Source organism: Heteronotia binoei, chromosome 5 (genome assembly GCF_032191835.1).
Source record: "Heteronotia binoei isolate CCM8104 ecotype False Entrance Well chromosome 5, APGP_CSIRO_Hbin_v1, whole genome shotgun sequence".
In the NCBI taxonomy this organism is placed as follows: Eukaryota; Metazoa; Chordata; class Lepidosauria; order Squamata; family Gekkonidae; genus Heteronotia; species Heteronotia binoei.
In genome coordinates this window covers 90773072-90799107 of record NC_083227.1, presented here as the reverse complement: position 1 = coordinate 90799107, position 26036 = coordinate 90773072, and the positions used below count along the sequence as shown (strand labels likewise).

General features: G+C 43.7%; 1 protein-coding gene across 5 annotated transcripts in view; it reads right to left on the bottom strand.

Moving 5' to 3' along the window:
- Positions 1–20509: 20509 nt before the first annotated feature.
- Positions 20510–26036, bottom strand: part of FGD3 (FYVE, RhoGEF and PH domain containing 3) — a 189235-nt gene continuing 183708 nt past the window's right edge. For all 5 annotated transcript variants that reach the window (XM_060239800.1, XM_060239797.1, XM_060239799.1 and 2 more), the window contains exon 19: positions 20510–21769. In XM_060239800.1, coding sequence (XP_060095783.1) covers positions 21545–21769 — 225 coding nt within the window. In that variant the 3' untranslated portion in view covers positions 20510–21544. The remainder of the gene's footprint in view (positions 21770–26036) is intronic.

Below are 26036 nucleotides of genomic sequence, written 5' to 3'. Positions count from 1 at the left end.
GAACCCTGCCACACCAAAACACAATCTGCTCAAAACACAACCTGGCTGCAGCAAACCCAGATGCCAGCTCTCCAGCCCTGCCCCAAAGAACGCAGGGAGAGCTGGCCAAGCACAACAAACATGCTGGTTCTAGGTCTCTCACCCAGGTGCCAGCTTCCCTGCCACAGAACACACAATCTACAGATGCCAGCTCTCCAGCCCTGCCCCAAAGAACATGGGGAGAGCTGGCCAAGCACAACAAGCCTGCTGGTTCTGGGTCTCTCACCCAGGTGCCAGCTTCCCTGCCACAGAACACACAATCTACAGATGCCAGCTCTCCAGCCCTGCCCCAAAGAACGCGGGGAGAGCTGGCCAAGCACAACAAGCCTGCTGGTTCTGGGTCTCTCACCCAGGTGCCAGCTTCCCTGCCACAGAACACACAATCTACAGATGCCAGCTCTCCAGCCCTGCCCCAAAGAACGCGGGGAGAGCTGGCCAAGCACAACAAGCCTGCTGGTTCTGGGTCTCTCACCCAGGTGCCAGCTTCCCTGCCACAGAACACACAATCTACAGATGCCAGCTCTCCAGCCCTGCCCCAAAGAACGCGGGGAGAGCTGGCCAAGCACAACAAGCCTGCTGGTTCTGGGTCTCTCACCCAGGTGCCAGCTTCCCTGCCACAGAACACACAATCTACAGATGCCAGCTCTCCAGCCCTGCCCCAAACAACACGGGGAGAGCTGGCCAAGCACAACAAGCCTGCTGGTTCTGGGTCTCTCACCCAGGTGCCAGCTTCCCCCCCCCCCAAAAAAAAACAGAACCAGGAAAAGGGACAACAGGAGAAGGCCAAAAAACTGAGGAGGTGCGGGCCCTACGATGCTTAGATCAATTCCATAGGGCCTGTAAGACCCACCTCTTCAGGATGGTCTTCAACTAGTGACAAAGCTAGGAAATGCTGCTGAAAATGCTTTTAGTCACTGAATTCCATTGAAGACCTAATGTTTTAACACCATATTGTTAAATGTTAATTTTAATAATTAATAATTTGTTTTAACTATGTTTTTATAAGTATAACTGATGTACAGTGCATTTTATGTTGTGAGCCGCCCTGAGCCTGCTTCGGCAGGGAGGGCGGGATAGAAATAAAAAATTATTATTATAAAAAAAAATATTATAAACTCAACTGTTAAAAAGTGGCCCTTTCACCAATAAGAAACCTCAGGCCAAATCAGTCAACAACACCCTCCTCCCCCTAAAACCAGAACCAGGAAAAGGGGGACAACAGGACAGGAGGATGCAAAACCTGCAGCAATAGAGAATAGATCCAAACGGAAGGCCAACACAAACTCAACTGTTAAAAAGTGGCCTTTTAAACAATGAAAATTAGGCCAAACAGCACCCCCGCCCCTCCAAGAACCAGAACCAGAAGAGAAAAGGAACAACAGCAGCACAACACAGCAGCAACAAATCAAACACAGAATCCTTTTAAAACAGTAAAAAACTTAACTTTTAACAATACAGGAACTTTACCAACCCCCCCCCCAAAAAAAAAACCCCCTTCAGCCTAAGCCCAAGAAATCCAAGCCACCCAAATCAGGAAAAGTAAAAGGACACTGCACTTTTAAAAGTCCTCTCACTAAAGTAAGATATGGGCAAATTGGCAAAAAAACCCCACCCCAGGCCCCCTCCCCCAGCAGAACCCCCTAACCCTAACCCCAAATAAGCTACCCACCACCCAAATCTGATAAGTAAAGGGACTCTGAGTCTTAAAAAGTCCTTTTATCAACTAAAATAAAAACAAGAACCCCAAGACTATCTTACCTTAGACGTCTTCTCTACTCCAGGCAAGTCTGGTAAGGCTAAGAGAGAGCAGAGGCAGCTGAAGCCAAGGGCCAGCACAGCACAATCTCTCTCTCACACCAACACACACCAACACAGCAGCAATGGAGGAGTCCAGCCAGGCAGACTCCTTAAAAAGGTTCTCTGGCCCTACAGAGAGCAGTTTCAAAAAAATAGCACTGCTCTGTGATTGGCCAGACAACAGTGCTTACTTGGATACCCAAGTAAGCAAAAGATCAAAAGAACAACAATGTTGCTGATGGCTGGGGGATCAGCTACACAACAGCCCTGCAAAGCATGCATTTGCGATGCATTTTGCAAATGCATGCTTTGGATTGGCTGCTGGGGCTCCTCTTCCCCCTCCCTGATCCCAGGGAGGCTATGGGAGAGGCGGGAAAAAGCTACCAAAAGCGGGAAAGGAAGCAAGCAGCTCCCCTGAGGCTACAGAAGCCCCTGTCCCACCTTTTCCATGGATTTCCGTATACTTCCGAATATCTATACCTAGATGGGAGCACATTCAGCCGGGGCTTCAGGGACTGCACTGGCTGTCAATAATATACCGAGTTTGGTACAAGGTGCTGGTTATTACCTTTAAAACCCTATATGGCCTAGGACCTGCTTACCTTAGGGACTGTCTCTCCCCATATGTTCCCCAGAGAGTACTGAGATTGAGTTCTCAGAACCTCCATACAATCCCTGGGCCAAAGAAGGCCCGTCTGAAGTCAACTAGGGACAGGGCTTTTTCGATTACAGCTCCCTGATGGTGGAACCAGCTGCCGGAAGAGGTGAGGGCCCTGCGGAACCTTGGGCAGTTCCGCAGGGCCTGTAAGACAGTCCTTTTCTGGCTGGCATACAACTGACCGGCATCTGAATATTTGAATTTTAAGGAAGACTGTAGGATAACACGCTGACGAATTGTGTTTATTTTATTGTGTAAATTATTAATGTATTTTAATTTCTGATTTATTGTTAGAATTTTGTGTTGTGAGCTGCCCTGAGCCCGCTTCAGTGGGGTAGGGCGGGATATAAATCGAAACAAACAAACAAACAGGGAGCCATATTTGGCTCCCGCATAATGGGCCCCAATTGGATTCGGCTGTATGCGATTCCATATACAGCTGAATTAGGGGTGATGCGGAAGTTGATTCAGTTTGGCCGAACCGAATGCACACCCCTAATAGTCACCCCCCCACTCATCAATTTATTGTAGCTTGGTGAAACAACCTTGAACACCAAAGCAAGTGTGTGAGGGGGTTTGTCAGATGATAAAAAGTTAAAGCTTCATAAAATGGGTGCAATTAGATTTGGACTGCTTTCCAAATCTGTTTATGAAGAGGCCATTTCATTATTTAGTTTTGCTGAAATATACGCAACCTCTATTGCGTTCAAAATGAGTGCACCGTTAGCTATAAAGTACACAGAGATCTAACCTCAAAAAATAATGCAAAACAAAGTTTTAGTGCATTAATTGTGGCTACTGTGTTATTTTCTACTGTTTTTTACAATCATGTTCAGCAACTCTTAAGGAAAGTTTTCAGGTAGACAACAAACTTAAAGACACAAGGCATTTATTAGAAACTGTCATTTTGATTATTTGGTAATTCCACTATTCAAGGGTGTCAAACATGCAGTTCAGGGGCTGAATTAGGCCCCCGGAGGGCTCCTATCAGGCCCCTGAGCAACTGGCTATAATCTGCTTCCTTCTCCTTATATCTTGCTTCCTTCTGCATAACAGCTTGCTTTGCAAGGCTTGCTCAATTGCACAGGAGCTATAGAGCAAAACCTCTATTTTTTCCTTTGGCTGAGGCTCCTCCCTTGGGGTGGAAGGGGAGGATGGAGAGCTTGCTTTGCCAGGCTCTCTCAATTGCACAGCAAAGCTACTGAGCCAAACCCTTCTACTAGCTGAGGCTCCTCCCCCTCCTGGTCAACTGGGGAAGGAAGGAGTCAGCGCTTCATTTGCCCAGTTCCCTGGATCCCATGGGAGAGATACAAAGAAAGCACCTTTAAGACCAAAAAGTGCTAACGTTTTAAGCATGTTTAAAGTTTTTAAATATATATATATATTTAATTGTATTTGTGTCCTTTATAAAGTTTATAATTCTGCTACCCACCTAACCTTAAATAGGTATACACATGGCCCAACCCAACATGGCTTGGCCCAACCCAACATGGTCTGTCCCAACAAGGTTTCATTTATGTCAGATCAGGCCTTCATAACAAATGAGTTCGACACCCCTGCACTATATTATTATTTTATGTAGCATTTTGATTTACAATTGGTATGATATTGAAAACAGTTGATATCATACATTTGGTATGATATTGGTATTCAAAAAGCAGTGAACAATGACAGGTTCAGTACATGGGAATCACCAGCAATCTTCTGCCTAAATCCCAGTTCGACCAGCATTGCCACCACACAAAAAGTACTTTAAATTACATCCTCCTTAAAAGTACTAGTCTTTGGTTGTCACACAGAACACATTGACTGACCTTAGGGGAACTTCTTTCCATGGACAAATGCATATGATTCACATGCACATTCTACAAACTCAGAATGCAGATGTAGACTGACCAATGGAGGAGCATAAGGAATTTATATTAGGATGCTGACTTCTAGTACAATTTAATATGTACTATCCCATCCTCTCCCAAAAGGTTTATCCACATGTTGTGAGTCTTGTTGACTTCAAAGGGATAAACTCAAATTTATCCCAGAGGCAACTTGGATGTTTCCAGATGTTTATGCATAACACTTATTTTGAATGATTTATTAATCCTATAACGTTTATGGCTAGGATGTAGTTATTGTGACTCCTACCTCCTCGCTGTTCCAAATAGTCCATACCTTGCTTGAATTTAACTGTAGTTTTAAAAACTGCTGAGTCTCACAAACGCCAAAGTTCCCATAATTATTTATTTGTAGCACAGCAGTGTAGGGATGGTAGATAGATTCCAAGTATAGGAACATTATGATTTATTGTTCACTCTCTAGTGAGAGTTATGGCACAGGTCACTGTCAATGCAACCAACTATACCAATAAACCACCTTTTCGATCACAGACAGCCTGTTATTTCATTATCCAGCAATATACAGGCCCTGCAGAACAAAGCTAGATTCTAGAATGAGATTATGTTTTGAGGGAAGGCACAGATATTTGAGTTTATCAAATATTTGAAACCAAAGCTCCCAACTTTAGTATATTAAAAACAATATCACCCTGACAGTCTAGCTCCCTCCCTCCTTCCTCCCAGCTTTATTATTTTGAAGATAATGTTTTTGACAACAGTGGAATGCACCACTATTGAATTTAAATCTGGTGCGTGTTTTTAAATATGCCAAATATTATAATATGATGCAAAATCAGTCCATAACCATCTTCTTTTAAGACAAATACATGCATCAAGCAGAATTGGTCTCAAAACCCTAGAAAGGGAACACCCAGAGTAATTACTGCCTACTACTGGTGCACCGTGGTAAAACTGCAGTACTGCAGTCCAAGCTCTGCTCATGACTTGTGTTCAATCCCGGTGGGAGCTGGGTTCAGGTAGCTGGCTCAAGGTTCACTCAGCCTTCCATCCTTCCGAGGTCGGTAAAATGAGTACCCAGCTTGCTGGGAAGAAAGTGTAGATGACTGGGGAAGACAATGGCAAATCACCCCGTAAAAAGTCTGCCAGGAAAAAATTGTGATGCAACGTCATCCCAGAGTCAGAAACGACTGGTGCTTGCACAGAGGATTACCTTTACCTTTAATGAGAAAGAACTTCTGAAAGCCAGAATAAAGGACGAGAGTAGCTGTGAACAGAGATTAGACATGAGGGGAATTTTTGGCCCATGATGGCCTTCTCCCTAATACTTTAATAGTTCCTTAAGAGTCTGAGTTTAAACAAGGTAATGACTTACTCTGTGAATACATTATCTACTGAACAACCTCGGTGTTAAAGTAGTCACTTGCCCACTGTCATCTTATTTAATTACTACTACAGATCAAAATAATGACCAAAACCTAAAAAATTATACAGCGGTTTCCAAATGCTTCTTTGTCAAGTATATAATTAAGAAGGCTATACAACACTATCCAACACTTTCTATATAGCAAACTTTCCTTGGCTTATCAATTTCCTTTAAAAGTGAAAAACAAATTAATTTGTCAATTGAAATGCTTTGTGTTTTCTGCCACCTGTAAGCAGTAATACTTTTTCCAAGGCATGGATGGATAAGCAACTCAGTCATAAACTCTGTAGTACAAGCACATCACTGATGGAGGTGTGACACTGAATTAGCTAGTCAGTCTCCTATGTACTTTCAGTTGAGAAAGGACATTTTAAAAGACTGAACTGGAACTGAAGCATAGCAATTGCATTGCAGTCCATAGTGATGCAGATGACAGAGTGGCATGCCCACAATGCCATATGTTGGCCATACATGGAAGGAATCAACTAATGCACCCCAACACCACTATGTATCTGTGATGTTACCATGCATCACCCAGAACACAACAGTGAAAGGAATAAAGGTGACACAGCACCATCTAATGTTAGTTGGAAGAGCTTTCTCCATCAAGACATTTGGCAGGATTTTGGGAGTGTTTTCTGGAAGTCTCCCATCTTGTGGGAGTAGCCTGCAGTGAGTAGTCCCACCAATCAACACTGCAGTCCAAGGGGAAATCACTTGCACCTGCCTCTGTTGTGGTGAGGGGGCAGGATTGTTCACTACTGGAGGTTCCTGCTGACCCTTGCTACCTAGTAAACACAGACAAATGCACAGTTGAAACACCATTTATTTATTTATGCTTTGGTGTGTGGGTATATGTGTATGTGCCCATGCCTGGAAGTCATGGCAACCTCTGGCAACTCCTACTGGGGCATGAAGGATGTTTAGAGAAGTGGCTTGATAGCCTGCCTCTCTAACTCTCTAATTCTCTGGAGTTCTCCCATCCAAATATTTGCCGGGGTTGACATTGCTTAGCTTCTGAGATTTGATGAGATCAGGCTTGCCTGGGCTATCCAGTCAGGGTGAAGCACAATTTATTGTGCAACAACAGAATAGACAAAACACTGGAGCAGACCTCCCATCTCCCCAAGAGGCAAAGGCTAACTCTCCTCCCAAAGGAGCCCCCCCTACCCACCCTCAGAAGCAGAGAAGTATCTGCCACACACACACACACACACACAGAGAGAAAGCTGGGTATTTATGGAGTGCTCCTCGGTGTCTGCGTTTCCCAAAGGTTGGCTGGCAATGACTCCCCCTGCTCTCTAGGAGAGAGTGTCGATCATGACTGTTCTAATGGTCTGTTTTTATGGGGCTTTCAAATCAACTTCCCCATGCCTATATTACATCACCTTAGCATGCTGAGCATCTCGGTGTCTGCATGCTCACTGCATGGTCAATGTGTGGTGTTTGGGAAGAATGAGAAGAATGTTGCCTTCTGGAACCTTACATCCTTTGGTACTGGTTGCTCCTCCAGGTGCTAGTTTCTTTATGGATGTATAACCTTCAAGTTCAATAAGCCAGTCACCTTGCTATCTCTTGCTCAGTCTAAGGATACAATACAATAAGACACTCTTCTTTCTGGAAGGTCAGGTTGATCCTGTGCTGACTTGATACTTTAGGAAATCCAGAAATGCCTGCATGTTTCTCAGCAGGGCTATGCTTTAGACAATAGACAGGCCCAGCTAAGGCCTAGAGAATAGTTCAGAAATAGCAAGGGAATAGCTCTGAGCTTGAGCAAGTTAGCCTTACAAAGCAGGATTGGATTTCACAATGTATGGGAAATTATACATTGCCCAATAGCAATGATTTCTGCAGATGGGTGTGTGTGTGTGTGCGCGTGCAATCAATTCTACTTCTGTAAACACATAACATTTGACAAGAGAACACACAGGGTCAATCCAACCATGTCAACTAGCCTGGTCCACAAATCACTGGAACGAGGAAACCACCAGAGAAAATTCATAGCTTCAGATAGATAAGAGTGTAGAACGCAGAGAGGAATAATGCCTCAGGAGAAATATTTTTTAAACAAGATGCCAAGCAGAGAAGATACAACTGCATATTTACAGAAGACATTTATGTCAGTGGGAAACAGAGATTACAGATTAAACTCTACACATATAAATTCAGCTTCCCCAATTTTAAAGGGCTGAGTAGGGACCTTCAGAATATAAAATGTGCATGAACTGATTGCCTACATTTTTAGCACCTTCTCAACTGCCATTGCTCCTTTATTTATTTAGAAGAAGCGTTAGATAATCAAGGAAAGCACTCAGAGAAGGCAGACATTTTATTTTCACATTCCAGCCTTGGTTACAATTGTAACTAAAATACCAGTGTTAAAGCAATAGAGGCTGTGCCATTGCCACAATATTGCTGAAGCACTGCAAGCAAATGTTCAGAAAGCGGGTAGCACTTGGGAGAATGGAGCCTCCTTGAGCCCGCTGCATCGCAGCTTGGCTAGAGGGGAAATTTTGCCCCCCCCTGGAGAGAGAGCGGACTTTTTTGGCGCGCTTTTGAGCGTGTCTCTAGGGGGTGGGGCTTCAGCGCTATTGCTGAAGCCCCGTCTGACGCCGTGCAGTCCTCTCGGCGTTTTCGGAAGGGCTGGGAGGGTGTTTGCACGCTCCGAGTGTTTGAGGGCTGTGTAGGCCGGGAGGCTGGGGATCGTCGCGTGGATTGGCGGAGCTGAGCGGAGTGCGTCACTGGAGCATTGTTCTTTAAAGTTTGGCTATGTGCCCAGGGGGGTTATAGGGTGCCCTTTGGGCTGAGGGAAGCTTCCTTTGCAGGGGCCCTAGTAGCAGCGCCTTCTATAAACAGCAGTCCAGTTTTGGACCCCCCCCCTTCATTCTGTCAGGGGATTAGGTGGCCATTTGGCCAAGACAGTGGTGAGCAGCCGGGCTCGGTGGCCGTTTTGAGAGGCGGCTATTGGTCAATGGGTTCAAGGGTGCTTGTAATTGTACTTTACCCTGGGGCTTGGCGGTCATTTTAGCCTTGCTGCTTCTTCCCCGTTCCTGGTGCTTTGGATGGCCATTGTTGAGTTGCTGTACTTTTCCCTGGTGCTTGGCGGCCATTTTGGCTTTGCTTCTTCTTCCCCATACCCTGTGCTTGGGGTGGCCATTTTTTGAGTGCTGTACTTTTCCCTGGTGTTTGGCGGCCATTTTGGCCTTGCTTCTTCTTCCCCACACCCTTGCTCTTGGGTAGGCTTCCCAACCCTCCTGCCCTGGCGGGGGACCCCCAGGTTGGCAGCCTCCTCCCCTGCTCTCCAAAAATCTGGAAGTAGGGGAGGGACGGTGCTTCCCCCTCATGGTGCCTGCCGCTGCCGCGGCAGCACCAGAGCGGCCGGCGCCGCCGGCACGGGCACAGGCTGCTGCCGCCACCGCTTGCATCTCTCGGAAAAGGGTAATATGCTTTTCCTGAGGGATTTACGGCAAGGGCTTGTGTTGGCTTTGGGCCTTTCTGTGGGTGCTAAGCCCTAAGTAGAGACTTGGCCTTAGTTGTGGCAGGTTTTACGGGGTTTATGGCACCATGCGGCCTGGGGAGGACCAGTTAGCCTCCCCCTTTTGGGGAGTTAGGGGTCTAGCAGGATCAACCTTTGGTGTGGCCCGAGGTATGTGAATGCACTGTCCTGGAGACTCGATTGGATGGGTGCCTTTCGCTGAGACTCGCGTCTGGTGTTTGGGCCCTCCGGTGCGAGCCTCCCTGCTGGGCCTGCCTAACGGGAGCTGTGGCTCACAGCTCCGGCTGGGGGGCCGGGTCTCTCGCCCGCTGAAAAAGGCAGGGGAGCGGTCTGAGGAGACCCCTGGCCCTGACCTGGCCGCAGTTCGGTTGCCCTTGCCGTTGCTGGTTATTTTAATAAAAGTGGCCCATAGTTTCACCAATCTAATTGTGTCCGTCTCTTTATTCCGACTTGGGGGGCAATGTCCTATTGACATTCATGGGTTATTTTTGAGCACATGTAAGAATTCCAGAGAGTGCTGTGGTGAGCCTAAAGGAACCCAGAGACAGTTGGATCATTATTTGTTTACTTGTTATTGATGGCATTTATAAGCCACTTTTCTCTTAAAATAGGACTCAATAATTTGTTATTTATAAAAGCATCTACAGTACATAAATAAAACGCATGAATCTCCATCTACATGAGGCAAATGAGACAAAAGGAATGGGAAGCCAGGGTAGAGGTCATACTTCATCTGATTGTATTTAACCTAGAAATAAGTAAAAACACAAAGGAATAGAAATTGGTAATAATATCACAATATGATTTTTTTTCACTTCTCTAAACAATCTATATTTTCCCATCAAAATCTGGCCAGAATTTTCTATATACAGTTGGATGGAGTTCTCACCAGCCCTTATTGTTACAATTAACATTGCAGGTTATAAATGGCTGGTCTCATGACAGAAAGGCTTGTGTAAATGCATAGCCAGGAGACAAAGCATTTCTCCCTGTATTTTTTGGATAAGTGTGTTAGATGCTTGCAAAATGAAAAGATACTGCCAGATGAGGGTTTCTTAGCTATGTCAGTTATACTACCAATGTTGTGTGCATGCAAGGAAATATCTTTAAATACATTTATTTTAACAGGCATCTAACATTCATTTTTACAGATTAAAACCAATAAAAGATAATTACAATTTAATTTTTTAAAAAACATTTCATTTCATGGTGCTGTATCACTACAATATAATATAAGCCATGATAATATAGTACTCTATAATGATGCAGGGTGGCAGCTTTCTCCCGATTAGATCTCAAAGGCCTGTTGAAACAGTTCGGTCTTACAGGCCCTGCGGAAAGTAGAGAGATCCCGCAGGGCCCTTATGGCCTCTGGAGAGCATTCCACAACTCTGATGCTGCCACCGAGAAGGCCCTAGCTCGCGTCAGCTGCAACTTAGCCTCCTTTGGTCCAGGGATGGACAATAGATCTTTTGTCCCTGAACACAGTGCTCTCTGGGGAACATGTAGAAAAAGGCGGTCCTGCAGATAGACAGGCTCCTGACCATAGAGGGCTTTAAAGGTCAATACCAATACCTTGAAACGGACTCGGAACACGATAGCCAGTGCAGCTCTCTCAGCACTGGCCAAATGTGCTCCCACCGGGGGAGCCCCATTAACAGCCATGCCGCAGCATTCTGCACTAGCTGTAGTTTCTGAGTCAGCGCCAAAGGTAGCCCCATGTAGAGAGCATTACATTGATCTATTCTTGAGGTGACCGTATTCTTGGGGTGTGAACTGGCAGAGACTGACCAAGAGAGAGATCTTGGGGTCGTGGTAGATAACTCACTGAATGTCAAGACAGTGTGCGATTGCAATAAAAAAGGCCAATGCCATGCTGGGAATTAGGAAGGGAATTGAAAACAAATCAGCCAGTATTATAATGCCCCTGTATAAATCGATGGTGTGGTCTCATTTGGAATACTGTGTGCAATTCTGGTCACCACACCTCAAAAAGGATATTATAGCATTGGAAAAAGTGCAGAAAAGGGCAACTAGAATGATTAAGGTTTGGAACACTTTCCCTATGAAGAAGGTGAAAACACTTGGGGATCTTTAGCTTGGAAAAATGTCGACTGCGGTGTGACATGATAGAGGTTTACAAGATTATGCATGGGATGGAGAAGGTAGAGAAAGAGGTACTTTTCTCCCTTTCTCACAATACAAGAACTCGTGGGCATTCAATGAAATTGCTGAGCTGTCGGGTTAGAACGGATAAAAAGAGGTACTTCTTCACCCAAAGGGTGATTAACATGTGGAATTCACTGCCACAGGAGGTGGTGGTGGCTACAAGCATAGCCAGCTTCAAGAGGGGGTTAAATAAAAATATGGAGCAGAGGTCCATCAGTGGCTATTAGTCCATCAGTGGCTATATATATAAATTTTTTGGCCACTGTGTGATGCAGAGTATTGGACTGGATGGGCCACTGGCCTGATCCAGCATGGCTTCTCTTATGTTCTTATGTAGTATGGATCACCATTGCTAAGTCGTTGTGCTCCAGGAAAGGGGCCAACTGCCACACCCACCGAAGATGAAAAAAGGCGGATCTAGTAGTGGCTGCTACTTGGGCCTCCATTGTAAGAGAGGACTCAAGGAGCACACCCAAACTCTTTACCTTAAGGGCCGGTATTAGTGACACCCCGTCAAGAGCCAGCAGAGGGATCTCCCCCCCCACCAGACCATCCCAGCTCAGGTACAGAACCTCCATCATTGCTGGATTCAGCTTCAACTGACTCAGCTTGAGCCAAGATGCTACAGCTTGAAGAGCCAGGTCTAGATTTTCCAGGGTACAGTCAGACTGACCACCTATCAATAGATAGAGCTGGGTGTCATCTGCATATTGGTGACATCCCAGCCCATACCTCCTGACAATGTGGGCAAGGGGGTGCATATAGATATTGAATAACATCGGGGACAAAACCGCACCCTATGGCACACCACATATAAGTGGGTGCCTTTGGGATGATTCTTCCCCCTATCACCGCCCTTCGTCCCTGATCTTGGAGAAAGGAGGCCAACCACTGTAAGGGAGACCCCTGAATCCCCATGTCGGCAAGGCGGCTAGTCAGTAGCTGATGGTCAACCATATCAAATGCAGCTGACAGATCTAATAACAACAGCACCGCTGAGCCACCCCGATCCAGATGTCACATGAGGTCATCTATGAGGGCAACCAGAACCGTCTCCATCCCATGACCTGGTCAAAAGCCAGACTGGAATGGATCCAGTGCAGAAGTGTTATCCAGGAATCCCTGTAGCTGAGTTGCCACTGCCCGCTCTATGACCTTACCCATACAGGGAAGGTTTGATACTGGCTGATAGTTCGCCAATACGGCCGGATCTGCAGATGGTTTTTTCAAGAGGGGACGGACCACAGCCTCTTTAAGATGTGTGGGAAAGATTCCTTCTACCAGGGATCTGTTGACAATACCCTGTAGTGGCTCACATAACAATGCCTGGCTAGCTTTTATAAGCCAGGATGGGCACGGGTCCAACCCACAGGTCGTAGGGTGTATAGCGAAAAGGATCCTATTGACTTCCTCAAGGCTGAGTGGATTGAAGGAATCTAGAATTGGACCAGAAGATGCGCTCGGTGCCTCAAGTTCTTTCACTGTATCAATTATGGTGGGAAGGTTGCGTCAGAGTGACAAGACCTTATCTGCGAAAAAACTTGCAAAAGCCTGACAGCCAATTTCCAATTCCACATTTGGTTTACCTTGCGGTAAAATTGTTAATGACCGAATTATACTAAACAATTGTGCTGGGCCCGAGGTCGCAGACGCAATCCGGGATGCAAAGTAAGCCTTCTTTGTGGCCCGGACTGCCATCTCATAGGTCTGCATAAATGACCTATAAGATGTTCTCGTAGCTTCGTCACGAGTGCATTGCCATTGTCTCTCTAGTCATCTCAGTCGTCGTTTCATTGATCGCAGCTCTGGGTGTACCATGGAGCGGATCGTGAACGCGGATGAAGAGGACGTCGAGGAGCGATCTCGTCAATGGTTGTGGAGAGCTGGCTATTCCAGATCTCCACCAGCTCATCTAACAAGTCACCAGAGGGCCACGGATCCCATAAAGTCATTTGAAGCCGCAGAGGGTCCATCTGCCTTTGCAGGCGAGCTAGAACTTGCTCACCGCCTAAATGGGGTAGGGGTGGAGTATCCACACGGGCCCTCAGGGCATAGTGGTCACACCATGGCACTGCCTCGGCAGAAATCTGACCCACTGCAACTCTCACCGCAAAGATCAGGTCCAACGTGTGTCCGGCCCGATGTGTGGGCGCTGTTATATGTTAGGAGAGTCCCAGTGCTGCCATGGAAGACACTAAGTCCGTCGCCCAAGTGGAAGCTGCGTTTTTGATAATAATGATAATAATTTTGATAATAATGTTCACTTTTTAGGAATATCAGTTGCATGACATGGTTTGAGCCTGAGAGCCTGATACACTAAATGCACCTCAATCCACAAAATACAAATATCTCTAGTTTTCACAAACAACAGATGAGGTAGTAAAGGACAGTACTCTTCCACAAAAGCATTCCTAAAGAGTGAAAATAGTTAAATCAGGAAGAAAGCTGGGCTAGAAAGTTAAGAAAGTGTTGTCTGGGAAGCATTTAGCCACTCATGTTTCTGCCTGAGCATCTATTCTTCTTAAGAACAGGCCAGAACAATTGATATATTGTGAGATACAAAGCCATAACCTGGATATCTATTAAGGATGTCATCTAAATTACTGGTTTTAAAGAAAATGTGCTCAGAGAGCACAAAAGAAATTCAAATAACTAATGCACATTGATTTTTATAGTGAGTTTGGTAAGGAATGATGAAAGAGAACCTAATGACAAGGTCATGCAGACATGTACTTTTAAAGGAAGATGATTTCTTTAGCTCTCTTCGGCTGTTTACTAAAAAGTACATATTAAGTTTATCACACCAGCCCTGTGTAGATGAGACATCTGCATGGTAGGCTCACAACACAGGTAAGTAGAACAGGCACAAGCATGGTGGTCCTGCCCTCCCTCCCCCCCCCACCCCCGTGTAATCACCAAGTGATCTGCATGATCCAAATGCACAAAGGAAGTGCCTCTCCATAATCAGCAATACTGCTTTCTGCATACTGCTGATCATGTGGTGGGTGTGTGTGCACTGGTATTTGCATAATGCAGATGACCAGGAAATGTGGTGCAGACAGGGGGTTAGGCCAGCCCACTCTACCTCCATGTGATGAGTCAAGGCATGGATGGGTTGTCTGCCCAGGCCTACTGTCCCTTCCTGCAAGTAGTATTTTCCCCCACAGATCTGATGCCTTTTTCATAGCTCACATTCTTACCTTTTGTTGTCCCCCTGTGACTTCATTTCACAACAGCCATATAATGAGAAAGTGCAGTGGATTTTGTACTGTCTCAAGAGTTCTCAGCATTTTAGGTAACCTTGCTCCTCTTTTAGCAGCTGAAAGCTCAGGCATGTAAAGCTATTCATGGATCAAGCAATCATTTGTATCACTGGCTGAGAGGTAAAGTATCACTTGCTTAATTTATACACTTAATGTTAAAGGCACAGGGACAGGGTGGTCGAGCCAGTGCTTCCTACTGTTCCACATTTCCCCGATATTCAGGCCATTGTAAAATGGGGCTTGGTCAGCATCCATCCATTAGGCTTACAACCTGCTGATTGGTTGTGAGAAGGGGCCCAATCATTCAGCAAGCTGCTTGGATCCGTCCAAATTTGAATGTTCTATTTTGCATAATTATGCTGCTTTCCTGAATGATTGCTGTGCATTTTTGCAACAGCCACTCTCCCCTTCTATTCATCTGCTGCCAGTTTTAAAAGATATAGTTAAAGGGGGTAGGTCATCTGTTTGAACTGAGGCTTGTTATGATGTTGATTACTCTGTGTGCGTTTGCATTCTGCTCACACAAATTTATGCACCCTTTTCAGATTTTAACAGAAGTACATATCCATAATTTTTTCAGTCCACTAGCTCTGTTACATAACAAAACCAGGAATATTGCCTAACTGTAAGAATAGTATAGAGCATCTGTTACAATATTTTTTTTTATGGCCAGAGCAAACAGTCTTGAGGTTGATAGGTCAGAAATATAATAATGGATGCTGCAACATCACAGAGGCTGCTGTGTGAGCACAAAGCTGCTTGACAACACTCATTGAACCAATCTGATCAGGAGCTCACTTCACATCTAATTGAAATAGGTGAGTGTCAAGGAGTCCAACGCCAGACCCCGTGGGTTCCCAGGGCTAATGCACACAAGCAGAATTTCTAAAATTATTTGTAGTTTATTTAACATATTTCAGAACAAGTCTATAGGCAACATGAATCTCTAAAATCAAGCAGTAAGAAAACAAGAAATACTAACTTAACTAACACCTTTCACATAGCTGCATCTGATATTACCAACCTTAATGGCCAAAATCAAAGGCATAATCGTTCTCTACATTGCTGTCCATTGCAATATAAACAAATCATAGCTCAGGCCTTTAGTCTAGCAGAATCCAAGATAGCTGTTTTGTCCAGACTCTTGGCTTAATTATTATTTTTTGGCCAAGAAGCATTAGGTGATGATGATACCCAATCAGGATATGTTCTTGATGGAAACCTCTAAAAAAGGGGTGTAAACTCATTTGTTACGAGGGCCAGATCTGACATAAATGAGACCTTGTTGGGCCAGGCCATATTTGTATCTATTTAAGATTAGGTAGCAGAGATATAAACTTTCTAAAAGGGCACAAAACAACATGATTAATGATTTTAAAAAAATCTTAAAATAAAATGTGCTTAAAACATTAGCACTCAGGGGTCATTTTGCAGATAAATAGGTGGTGGAGCTCATCCAAAGATTGTTATGCAGCTGCAATACTATTCAATGGACAAGGAGGTGGAACTCTCAGGAGGAGGTGGAACTCTCAGAAAGGTTCAGGAGCTGTGCTCCTGTGAGCTCCCACTGAATCTGAGGCCTGTTAGCACTCATTGGTCTTAAAGGTGCTTTCCTTGTATTTCTCCCATGGGATCCAGAGAACTGGGCAAAGGAAGCGCTGGCTCTTTCCTTCCTTCCCCAGGGGACCAGAAGGGGGAGGACCCTCAGCCAATTGAAGGAAGAGAGGCTTGGCTCAGTAGCCCTGCTGTATGATTGAGAGAGCCTGGCAAAGCCAGCTCTCCCTCTCCCCCCTTCCTCCCCAAGGGAGAAAAATAAAGGTTTTGCTCTGTAGCGCCTGTGCAATTGAGTAAGCCTTTCAAAGCAAGCTGTTATGCAGAAGGAAGCAAGAGGGAAGGAGAAGGAAGCTGATGACAGCCAGTTGCTCAGGGGCCTGATAGGAGCCCTCCAAAGGCCTCATTTGGCTCCCAGGCCACATGTTTGACACCCCTGCTCTAGAAGATTACTTTCATCACTCCTGATTCTCCCTCTCCTATCCTGTGGACCACAGGTTCTCATGGACAGTTAATTACCAGGCTCCTAGCTTTGGCTTTGAAGATAAGAACTGTGTAGGCAGACAGACCCAATTAGCAACACCTGCAAGATGGCAGAGGCCTCTTATTAATAACATTAATCCTTGAGAGGGATCAGGAGTGCTTTGCCTCACAGTGAGCAAATAAGTTTGCCTGATGATCCTGTTCATGTCAAAGTTCACAGCATACCTAAGGAAAAATATGCTCCCCAATGTGCTTAGGCACCGCAGTGCTATGTTCTTGAAATGCTGCCCCTTGCAGGAAAACTAATCATCCTTGCCTGAGAATTTTAGACATTTCCAATAGGAAGAGGTAACCTTATTTTACTGTGGTGAAGCTGGATGGCAAATATACTATAGCAGTTACATTAGGCCACTGGGAAATATGCCTGATCTGGATGGCCTAGGCTAACCCAATACCGTCAAATCTCTGAAGTATTTGGATGGGAGATCACCAAGGAAGTCCATGGTTGCTACACAGAAGCAGGCAACAGCAAACCACCTCTGAATGGCTCTTGCCTTAAAAACCCTTTGGGATCACAATAAGTTGGCTACAACTTGATGGCACTTTCTGCCACTGTGGAAGTTATATGCCTTTGCAACAGAAAATATTAGTTTTCTTATGTTACTTCATAATGTACTGGAATGCTTCCTTATATTGAGAAATTCACATCATGGAGAAAGCTAGCACCACTGAGATAAAGAAGGCTAGGATTTCCAGGCTTCTGTTGACCCAGGAAACTTTTCAAGAATGCAGCAATATTATCTACTTCAATTTTTCATATTTTAGAAAGGATTTTATTAAAAGTTTTAGTGGTATGGAAACATAGAATTATTCCTCTTCTATGGTATCTGCAGAAGTTTAATTTTTTTCCCCTCCAGCCCATCTTCTTGCAGGACTATCAATTCAGCAATTACAATCTGCACACTGTAATTATTATTGTTATATTACTAGTCTTTCCTCCAAGGAATACTAAGCAGCATTTTATTCGCCCAACTAGGTATGTTAAGGAGGGAGCTTCTTGCTCAAGGCTAGCCAGGAAGCCTTATATGATATAAAATGGAATGGGGTCTACTGGCTGGCAAGTCTGATTAAATAGTATTTCCACTCACATGATTAGTCTGTTGCTAGAACTGGCTTCTTTCAGCATATCATGTTTCAACAAAGACAAAAGCATTATTATTTTCCATAGTGAAAAGAATCACGTTCAAGAAACAACTAAACAGCAACTATCTCCCTTTCTTATCACATGTAAACACCCACCTCACTTCCTGTTTCCACCTTTGATATTAAACTCAGTTATGACTAGACTGTATAGTTTCAGTTGAAAACAGAGAGAGCCATCGAACATCTGAAAGGAAAATTACTCTCTACCTTATAGGTGTTATTACTCATGGCTGTTTATACTTTGAGAATTTCTACTGCATGAGATACCAAACTGATCAGGAAGGCAAAAGTAAAGTGCCTCAGTAAAGGGAATTAAACTTTGAAAGGCTTCATGTCAGGACAGAGATTATTGTGATTTATTGTAGTTCATTCTTATTGCTCATTGTCCAAAGAATCCTCAGGAAAAATAGACACTTGACTTGTCTACCCATACTTCTCAGCAAATGAGAAGCTGGGATATGCAACTGGATGCTGAGTTGAATCTAAACTTATCCATGTTAAGTGAACCTCGCAGAATGGACATCTGCTGACTTTCCCTACATCCTCCAGAGCCCCGAGCTTGCCAAAAATCATCTCTTGAAGGGGAACCTTAAAAAGGCCATGGGATATGATATAGGGGGGGCGGGGAAGGCTGCAATTGGAATCCGTAGAAGTCAGGCCCATAGCCAGAAAATTTTAGACGGGGAGGCCCAGGGAATAAAATTTTAGGTTAGGGGGAGGACGCGGGGGCAAAAATGAATATGATATCTCTACTCTCCCCTTCCCCAACCACCTGGCCCAACTATCATTTTATATCACTCACGGCTGTTTATACTTCTCTTTGCTTTTCCTTCTCCTCCCTCAAAATTTTGCGTATTGCTAATTTGTTCCTCCCTCACACCTGCTTTCTTTTCCTCTGTCAGGGCCGCCAGTGATAGTGGCAGCCTCACCTTGCCTGGGGGAAACTCACTCATCCTCCCTTCTGTCCCAACCCCAAAACTCTCTCAGCTCACTAGGGAAAAGAAGTCCAAGCAAAGTGCTGAAGGGACGATGATGAAGGTGGTGGCCGGGAGTCTCCTCAGGGCAGCAGCGGTGCACATTCCATCACACTCACCATGTGTGCGGCTGCAGCAGCAACAGCCACCACCACCAGGGAGTGGACAGGCTCTCCTTCCAGCCCTTGTCCTCCTATTGCTCCAGCACCTAGGCATAGGCGCTCTGCAGCCACATCAGCTTGGCTGATGGGACGCTGCAGAAGCTACCAGTAGCAGCCACTTTCCATGCCCTCCCTGCGGCTGGCCACATCTACCTCCTGCTGCTCCAGAGCTGCCCAGTCCAAGGGAAGTTGATTTGGAGTTTGCAGTCCCTTACCTCTCCTCTGGTGTTTTCTCAGTAAAATCCAGTTAATGAAACTAGATGAGGCCAACTGTTCATTTATAAAGAGAGTGTCTATTGGTTAACCAAAATGAGGCATACAGGTAAAGAAGTTAAACATTGCCACCCTTTGTACCTTTCCTCACCTTGCTCCATTAGTTTCAGCATTTTTCTCCCAGCCCAGTTCACATCTATTATTAGAGCCAGGATGGGAGAAAAATGCTTAAACATTAGAATGGAGTAAAATATAGCGTGGAAGAGAGCAGGATTTTGTCTCCCTCACGTATGTTCCATTATATATTAAAAACATAATCCCCATTTCCTTCTCACAAGAATAAGCAGACATATAAATACATAAGCGTCTACTTATGTATCACTAAATATTTGTACCAACTCTCTTGGGTTGTCAAACACCTCCCTTTCTGGCAAGAGGAAATTTTAATTGCCTAGGAAAGATGATGTTATCTAAAATGCAGCCAGAAGGATCCTTTCAGCATGAAGTACAAATTCCTGATGATTTCATCCCAGTCAAGTGGAAGAAGCAACGTTACAAGAAGAAGAAAGGATTCCCATTAAAACCAATGAAAACAAAATCATTAATATCTAAAATGAATGGATGAAAAAAACCCAGAATCATAATAAAAATTGTGCACCTCCCTTCTGAGTTCTGAATCCTCCTCACCAGCACCATATTCCAGTTGACACGCAAAGCAGCAACAAACAATACCATTTAGCCAAAGGTGCTCTTTTCTGCCACTTTGGAACAGAAAACTTTTCTTAGAAAGGGAGGAAGGAACTGAGGGGAAACTGCTTTCACTGGTTTATATGCCTTTGGAACTCTTCAGGCATCCCCACCTACCACTTGCCTTACTGAAAACACAACACAACAGCAGAAATGCCTTTTAATCCAGAAATGGTTCCTGATGAGGTTTGCAGCAGTAGTGGGAGAGTGGGCGCACCACCAGTCCAACATAAAGTAACTCTGCTCCACTCTTGCCCCTCATAATATCAGTTTCAATCAGGCTGATAGAAAGGCAGAATAATTCTCTTCAGACAACATCTTCAATCATCCACAGGAAATATTCATGGCTCACCAATTATATCCACAAAAGGTCTCCCTTTCCCCCCAACCTCTTCATGCTGTAAGAAGGGCCTACATGGCAAGCTCTAATGTCCTGGTCCTAATAAACCTAGCTATATTTTGAGACATTAGATCAAAAATCAATGGCATGGATTTTTATTTGCATACATAAATACTTCCGCAAACCAAGATACACATGAAACAGGTTACAAATTCAGTTTGTACAAGTGTCTTAATTTGAGGACTAAGTCTCAATCAGATCAGTTTTTGTAAAAAATTCTTAATGTGTGGTATTTACAAATTATATAAATAAATCCTTGATTACTCAAAACAGTTAACAGTTCTAAAAAAAAGTCACCTTAATGGGTGTACTAAAAATGTTCATTTACTGGTAACATCCCAGTTTGAAGTATAAAACATTTGCTTGAATACTTTATAAAGAAGATCATATAAAGAAATAAAATTGTCGGTAAAAGTAAAAAACCCAAATATATTTCTATATAAGTGAGTGTGTCTATATCTATGTAGAAATGTTTGATATTTGAGACTTTTCAAGGATTTTCTGCAATGGATTTGAGAAGACTTTAGAAATATATTCTATAGCATTTGTCTTGTGGAAAAAAGTCATTTCAAGAAAGGACAGACAGTTTAACCAGAAGAAAGAAATCCATGATGTTGCTCATAAGACAGAGAGGAGCCCTTTTTCTTTTTTTAAAAAGAAAAAAATCCCACAAGGTAGGACAACACAAGAGTGTCCGTGGCCAGCCACAAGCCCTGAACAACATTTAACTTCTGTAACTCACAGACTATACACATCCTGCACTCAAACAACAATGGAAAAGAATAAAAAATACAAAAGGAGAGAGGAGAGCAGAGGGGAGAGAGCAGATGGTTTTCCAATTACCTTGGAAAAAATTAATGCTTTTCACCATTTTTCTTCAAGATCAATATAAACACCATTAACAACTACACTTACTTATTCCATCAAATAACATATATATGCCAGACAATCAGTACTGTATGTGGTGAATGTATGAGAAGGAAACTACTGAATTTCCTAAACAGACATACAGAAATATAAAGCCATATGGATTTTCAAAGTGCCAAGAATAACAAGTTCAAGTTATTTTCCCTCTCTATCCCAAGTATAGCTTGGACCTTAAAGAATATCAGCTCTAGGGATTGTTGGCTCTTTCACTGGGATCGTGAATCTCCCCTTTAGATGCTTTGGTGAGAATATCCATCCATTTCATTTGCTGCTCTTCATCCTCTGCACTGAAATACATAGTTTGTTGGGAATGGCAGAGTTTGAAAACACATTTTGAGTCAAACTTCTCGCCAGAATTTGGAAAATCAACTTCACATCCTGGTAGGGGTATGCTGCGTAAAACTGGTCCATCCTGATAAACACCAAAGAGACAAAAAAAGAGAAAAATAATGAAAATAGAAGAATTCAAGAAACAAACCTATTTCAGAATAACAGTACCCACTTCACATCAACAGTAGTTCATTTTTTTAGACCAATTAGGATTTAAGTGATAATCTACCAGCCAAATCCTGATGTCACAAACTAAACATCCTATAGATATAAAAGTCCTTTCACCTTGGCAAAATAGAGCTCTCCCATTGGTTGGGCATGCACTTCATCAATCTTTGGCCCATCAAACCATAAATCAAGAGTATCTGCGTGCCATTGGTTGAGTCCACTCCTCTCCCCTGCCCGAGTGGCTGTTGCTAGCCAGCCAAGCTGGTTCTGTCAGTAAAAGGCAATGAACCTTGGTTCTGGCTCTCCCTACTCTCCTATTGGCTATGCCACTTGTCACACTGCTTCACAGAGGAGAGAAAAAAAACCCTTCCCTCAATTGGCTGAGGGAGGGAAAGAGCCAGAGAAAGCCTTCCCTTGATAGGCTAAGGACTCCTCTCTATCCTCCTCTGGAAGGGAAACAATCAGACACAAAGGGAGGGGGGGTGAATGGTGTCCTGTAGCAGCAGAGCACACACACACACAGATAGGAAGGGAAAGTGAAAGACACAGATTGAATTCCTGTGATTAAGACCAACAACGCTGTCAGAGGATAATGTTGGTCTGAAAGGTATCACTAAAAGGGGAGAGGAGAATGATGTAAGCTGCTTTGGTCCTCACTGAGGAGAAACATTGTCCTTTTCCTAGGTAAAGACTGCAGGGAGAGGAGATGGAAAGCTGCAGTCAGAGGGGCAAATGAAGGTAGGTTTATGGTTGGCTGAGAAGGAGAGATAGTTGCCAACTCAAGGTTGGGAAATCCCTGGAGATTTGAGGGGTGGAGCCTAGAGACTGTGGGGTTTAAGGAGGGGTGGGACCACAGTCAGGGATATCCCATAGACTTCACCTTCCAAGTCAGCTATTACCTCCTGGGGAACCACTGTTGCCAATCTCCAGGTGAGAGCTGGAGATCACTCAGAATTACACCTGTTCTCCAGATGGCAGAGGTCAGTTCTCCTTGAGATGTGTGTGTGGGGCACTCACCCAGAGCCTCTTTCTACAGCCCATTGCATTTGTCTCCACAATGGGCCTTATTCCAAATATTTGAAATAAATCATGGTTTAATGTTATGTCTGACCTATGCATTATCACTTTCCCTTTAATGATTCTTATTAAGCTTTTTCAATACTAAAAATAAGCATGAAAGCAAGAGATTCATGTTATGTCTTTTTCCCTTTTAGGAGATGATGGGGTTTTGCCTTTTTTTAAAAGAGATTGGCAATGATCATTACAAAATTTGGATGCAACTGGAGTTGGGACATGTAAGCCTTGGAAACTGAAAGTGGAGTTTCTTTTAGTAGTGGCAACATTCCCTTGCTAGTTTCACCTCCATCCCTCCAGAATTAAGAAAAAAGGGAGCATTTCAAAGAAAGCCAACATTCCCCCCCAAAGCATTGTAATAGCAGCCACTTCTTGAAGCTGCTTTAGTTGAAGTACCCTGCAGTACCTCATATTCTGTAGAGAAGAAAAAAGAGCAACTACTACTTGACAAAAGAGAAAAGGTATAAGTAGAGGTATAAAACAGCTGTGCTCCCAAGGCAACCTATTGTGTGCTTGCAACATCATTAGCAGCTCACTCCTCATCACTGTCATCATTGTTTGCCTCCTGAGATATGCATTTATTGGCACTCCCCTCATGGTGACATTCACCCCAGATAGGATAGCACAGCCATTTTCCTGCATATTCTGTCAGTCAACATATTTCTCCTTATGATGTACCTTGTCCACTTCTCTCCCTAAGAGGCAAAATTTTCCCTCCATTTTTCTGTTCCCTTAATGATTGAGCAGCCCTGGTCATGTGTTTTCTTCTCCCCTGAAGAAACTTTGGCTGTCTCACCCTGTCAGTAAGATTTAGCCTAGTTGCTCAGCCTAGGAACCTGAGGGAAGGGATAGGATTGCCTTTTAATGTAACTTGAGATGCTTTTAAAATTCAAAAATAACAAAAGGTTTTATTTAACATCAAGGGGAAAAGACAGGTGAAATCAGGAGCTGAAATTATTGATGTAAAACTAGTACAAGCACAAATTTGTGATTATATATATCAGGCTAATTAGAGGTTTCCAATTTATTTACAGATCTTTATATTGAGAAGCTTTTGATCTAGAGTTTCCCCAAAACACTCTAATTCACTTTATTTGTATAATCACTGACTCTTTTTTGTGCCAAGAAGGCTGGTACCTTCTTCCCAGGACTCAAACCCCATCTCTTTGGAACACTAGTACTGACTTTTAAGGTCTCTATAGGCAGTTTCTAATCAGACCAGATCAGGGAATTCAGTACTCCTCAGAGATATCTCTCCCTGTTTGACTGGGTAGAGATTGTTCTTCTCTCTCTAGAAGATCCATCCCCTACTACCCAGACTTTCTTGCCAAACCTTCCTCCAGTTCTCTGTCTGTGTTCAAACTGCTCTCAGCTAATGATAAATTCAAACTGCATTCAGTGAAGGTAGAAATTTGATTCTGTCAGCACTAAACCTTTTCCTGTCATGGTTATTCTCTGATGGTTCCAGTACACATCTCTTCTCAATTAAGGCAGGAATTTGACTGAATCTCTTCAGCATCCATGTTTCGCAATACCTTTTCCACCTGTTACAGGCAATGCTTTTAAGTCTCTTAATTTTGATGGGAAAATTAGCTAAGAGACTAGGTAGAGTGAATTTAGGAGTGAAGATCTTTTCTTTCAATGATACGGAGTTCAGGTTTCAACCAAGACTAGTCCAAGCAATTATATTTGTATAGTGTTTACTTAGGATATGTAGCAAGAGGATTTACACATACACACACAGAGAGATCTTTGTACAAGCAATCAAGAGACTAAGAAAATAGAGGTTATCTTTAAAGGAATTCAAGGGTTGTTGAAGCGGGTAATATTCACCTGATCCAGAAGAGGAGACATCCATTCAATGGAAAGTACACGGAGAGGAACGCGAACGACCAGCGTAACGCGCCCTATAGACACAATTATAGGAGTAACGGGTGGTACAGACTGCAAATTGCGCCCTACAGAATGCACACCGAGGTGGGTTTTTGACCCAAACTATATAGGGGTTCGATGGATGGGGGTCGTTAGTTACCAAGGGGCTTTGATGTTCCATTGATGGCTATCTTGAATAGTTATGTTGGGAAACTTCGCACATTTTCCTAAGATGATAAGCTCGGAGCAATTGAATAATTTGTTACCGGTTTTTGGCTGACACTTGGGAAGGGATCAAAGACCTTTAAGGGTAGGATCAATCAAATTATGCATTTGATTGGAGTTAGCAAGGTAGAGGTGATAGGCTGGAGGAAGAGATAATTGGCAAGTAGCAGAAGATCAGAGTGAGAGTAGTACTTACCCGCAGTTTCCATGTTATTATGCATCCCGTTTGGGCAGAGGCGCTGGAGGGGGGAATGGGTGAAACTATGCTGAGACACAGACTTCAGGTGTCAACCAAAACAAGCTCTCTACTGGGTCCACTCCACCTGTTTAGATGGAGTGTTTTCTTGGCCTGTCTTTGGTCAGACTCCATTTTGTTTAACAGAAGTAGGAGACTTTCTCTCTTTATTTGCACTGGGGTACTCCATTTTTATCAGGCAGTGCCTCTCAGTAACACCCCCTCAGCTGATGCTAACCAAACAGACTGCTTGGAGCAGCCTGTCACTCAAGGCTCACTGGCTCTGTGTCAAATTAACCCTTCACAGTTCTTCAGTTGTTAGGACAGCACTTCTAAGCCTCTTAAAAAGAGCAGCCCATCATGCTTCTCTTTATCCTTCCAGTGTAAATGGCCGTGAAAAAACTTGAAGATTGCTTTTATTGTAGTATTAATCCTATCTCTTTCCGTAAATGGGATGCAGCTGTGAGTAGGAAACCTAGTTGTTCTGTACATTACCAAAACACATTCTCAGCACTTTTGCAATTACACAGGTCTAATACTGTCAGACTTAGAATTTCATAAATCAGATGAAGATTTAAAGTAACTGATGCTTTGTGGTATTTCTTCCTATAGGGAGTGAATGTTTTCAAGATCAATAAACCTTTTGAAATATTCATTTTGAAATCATGGCACTCTTAAAACTTAGGAAAATAAATAATTATCATAGCTTTATCCAGTTCAGAAGAAAGTGAGATGCTTGTGAGGCAGGAGCCAAGAAGGAAATATTGGAAAGAGT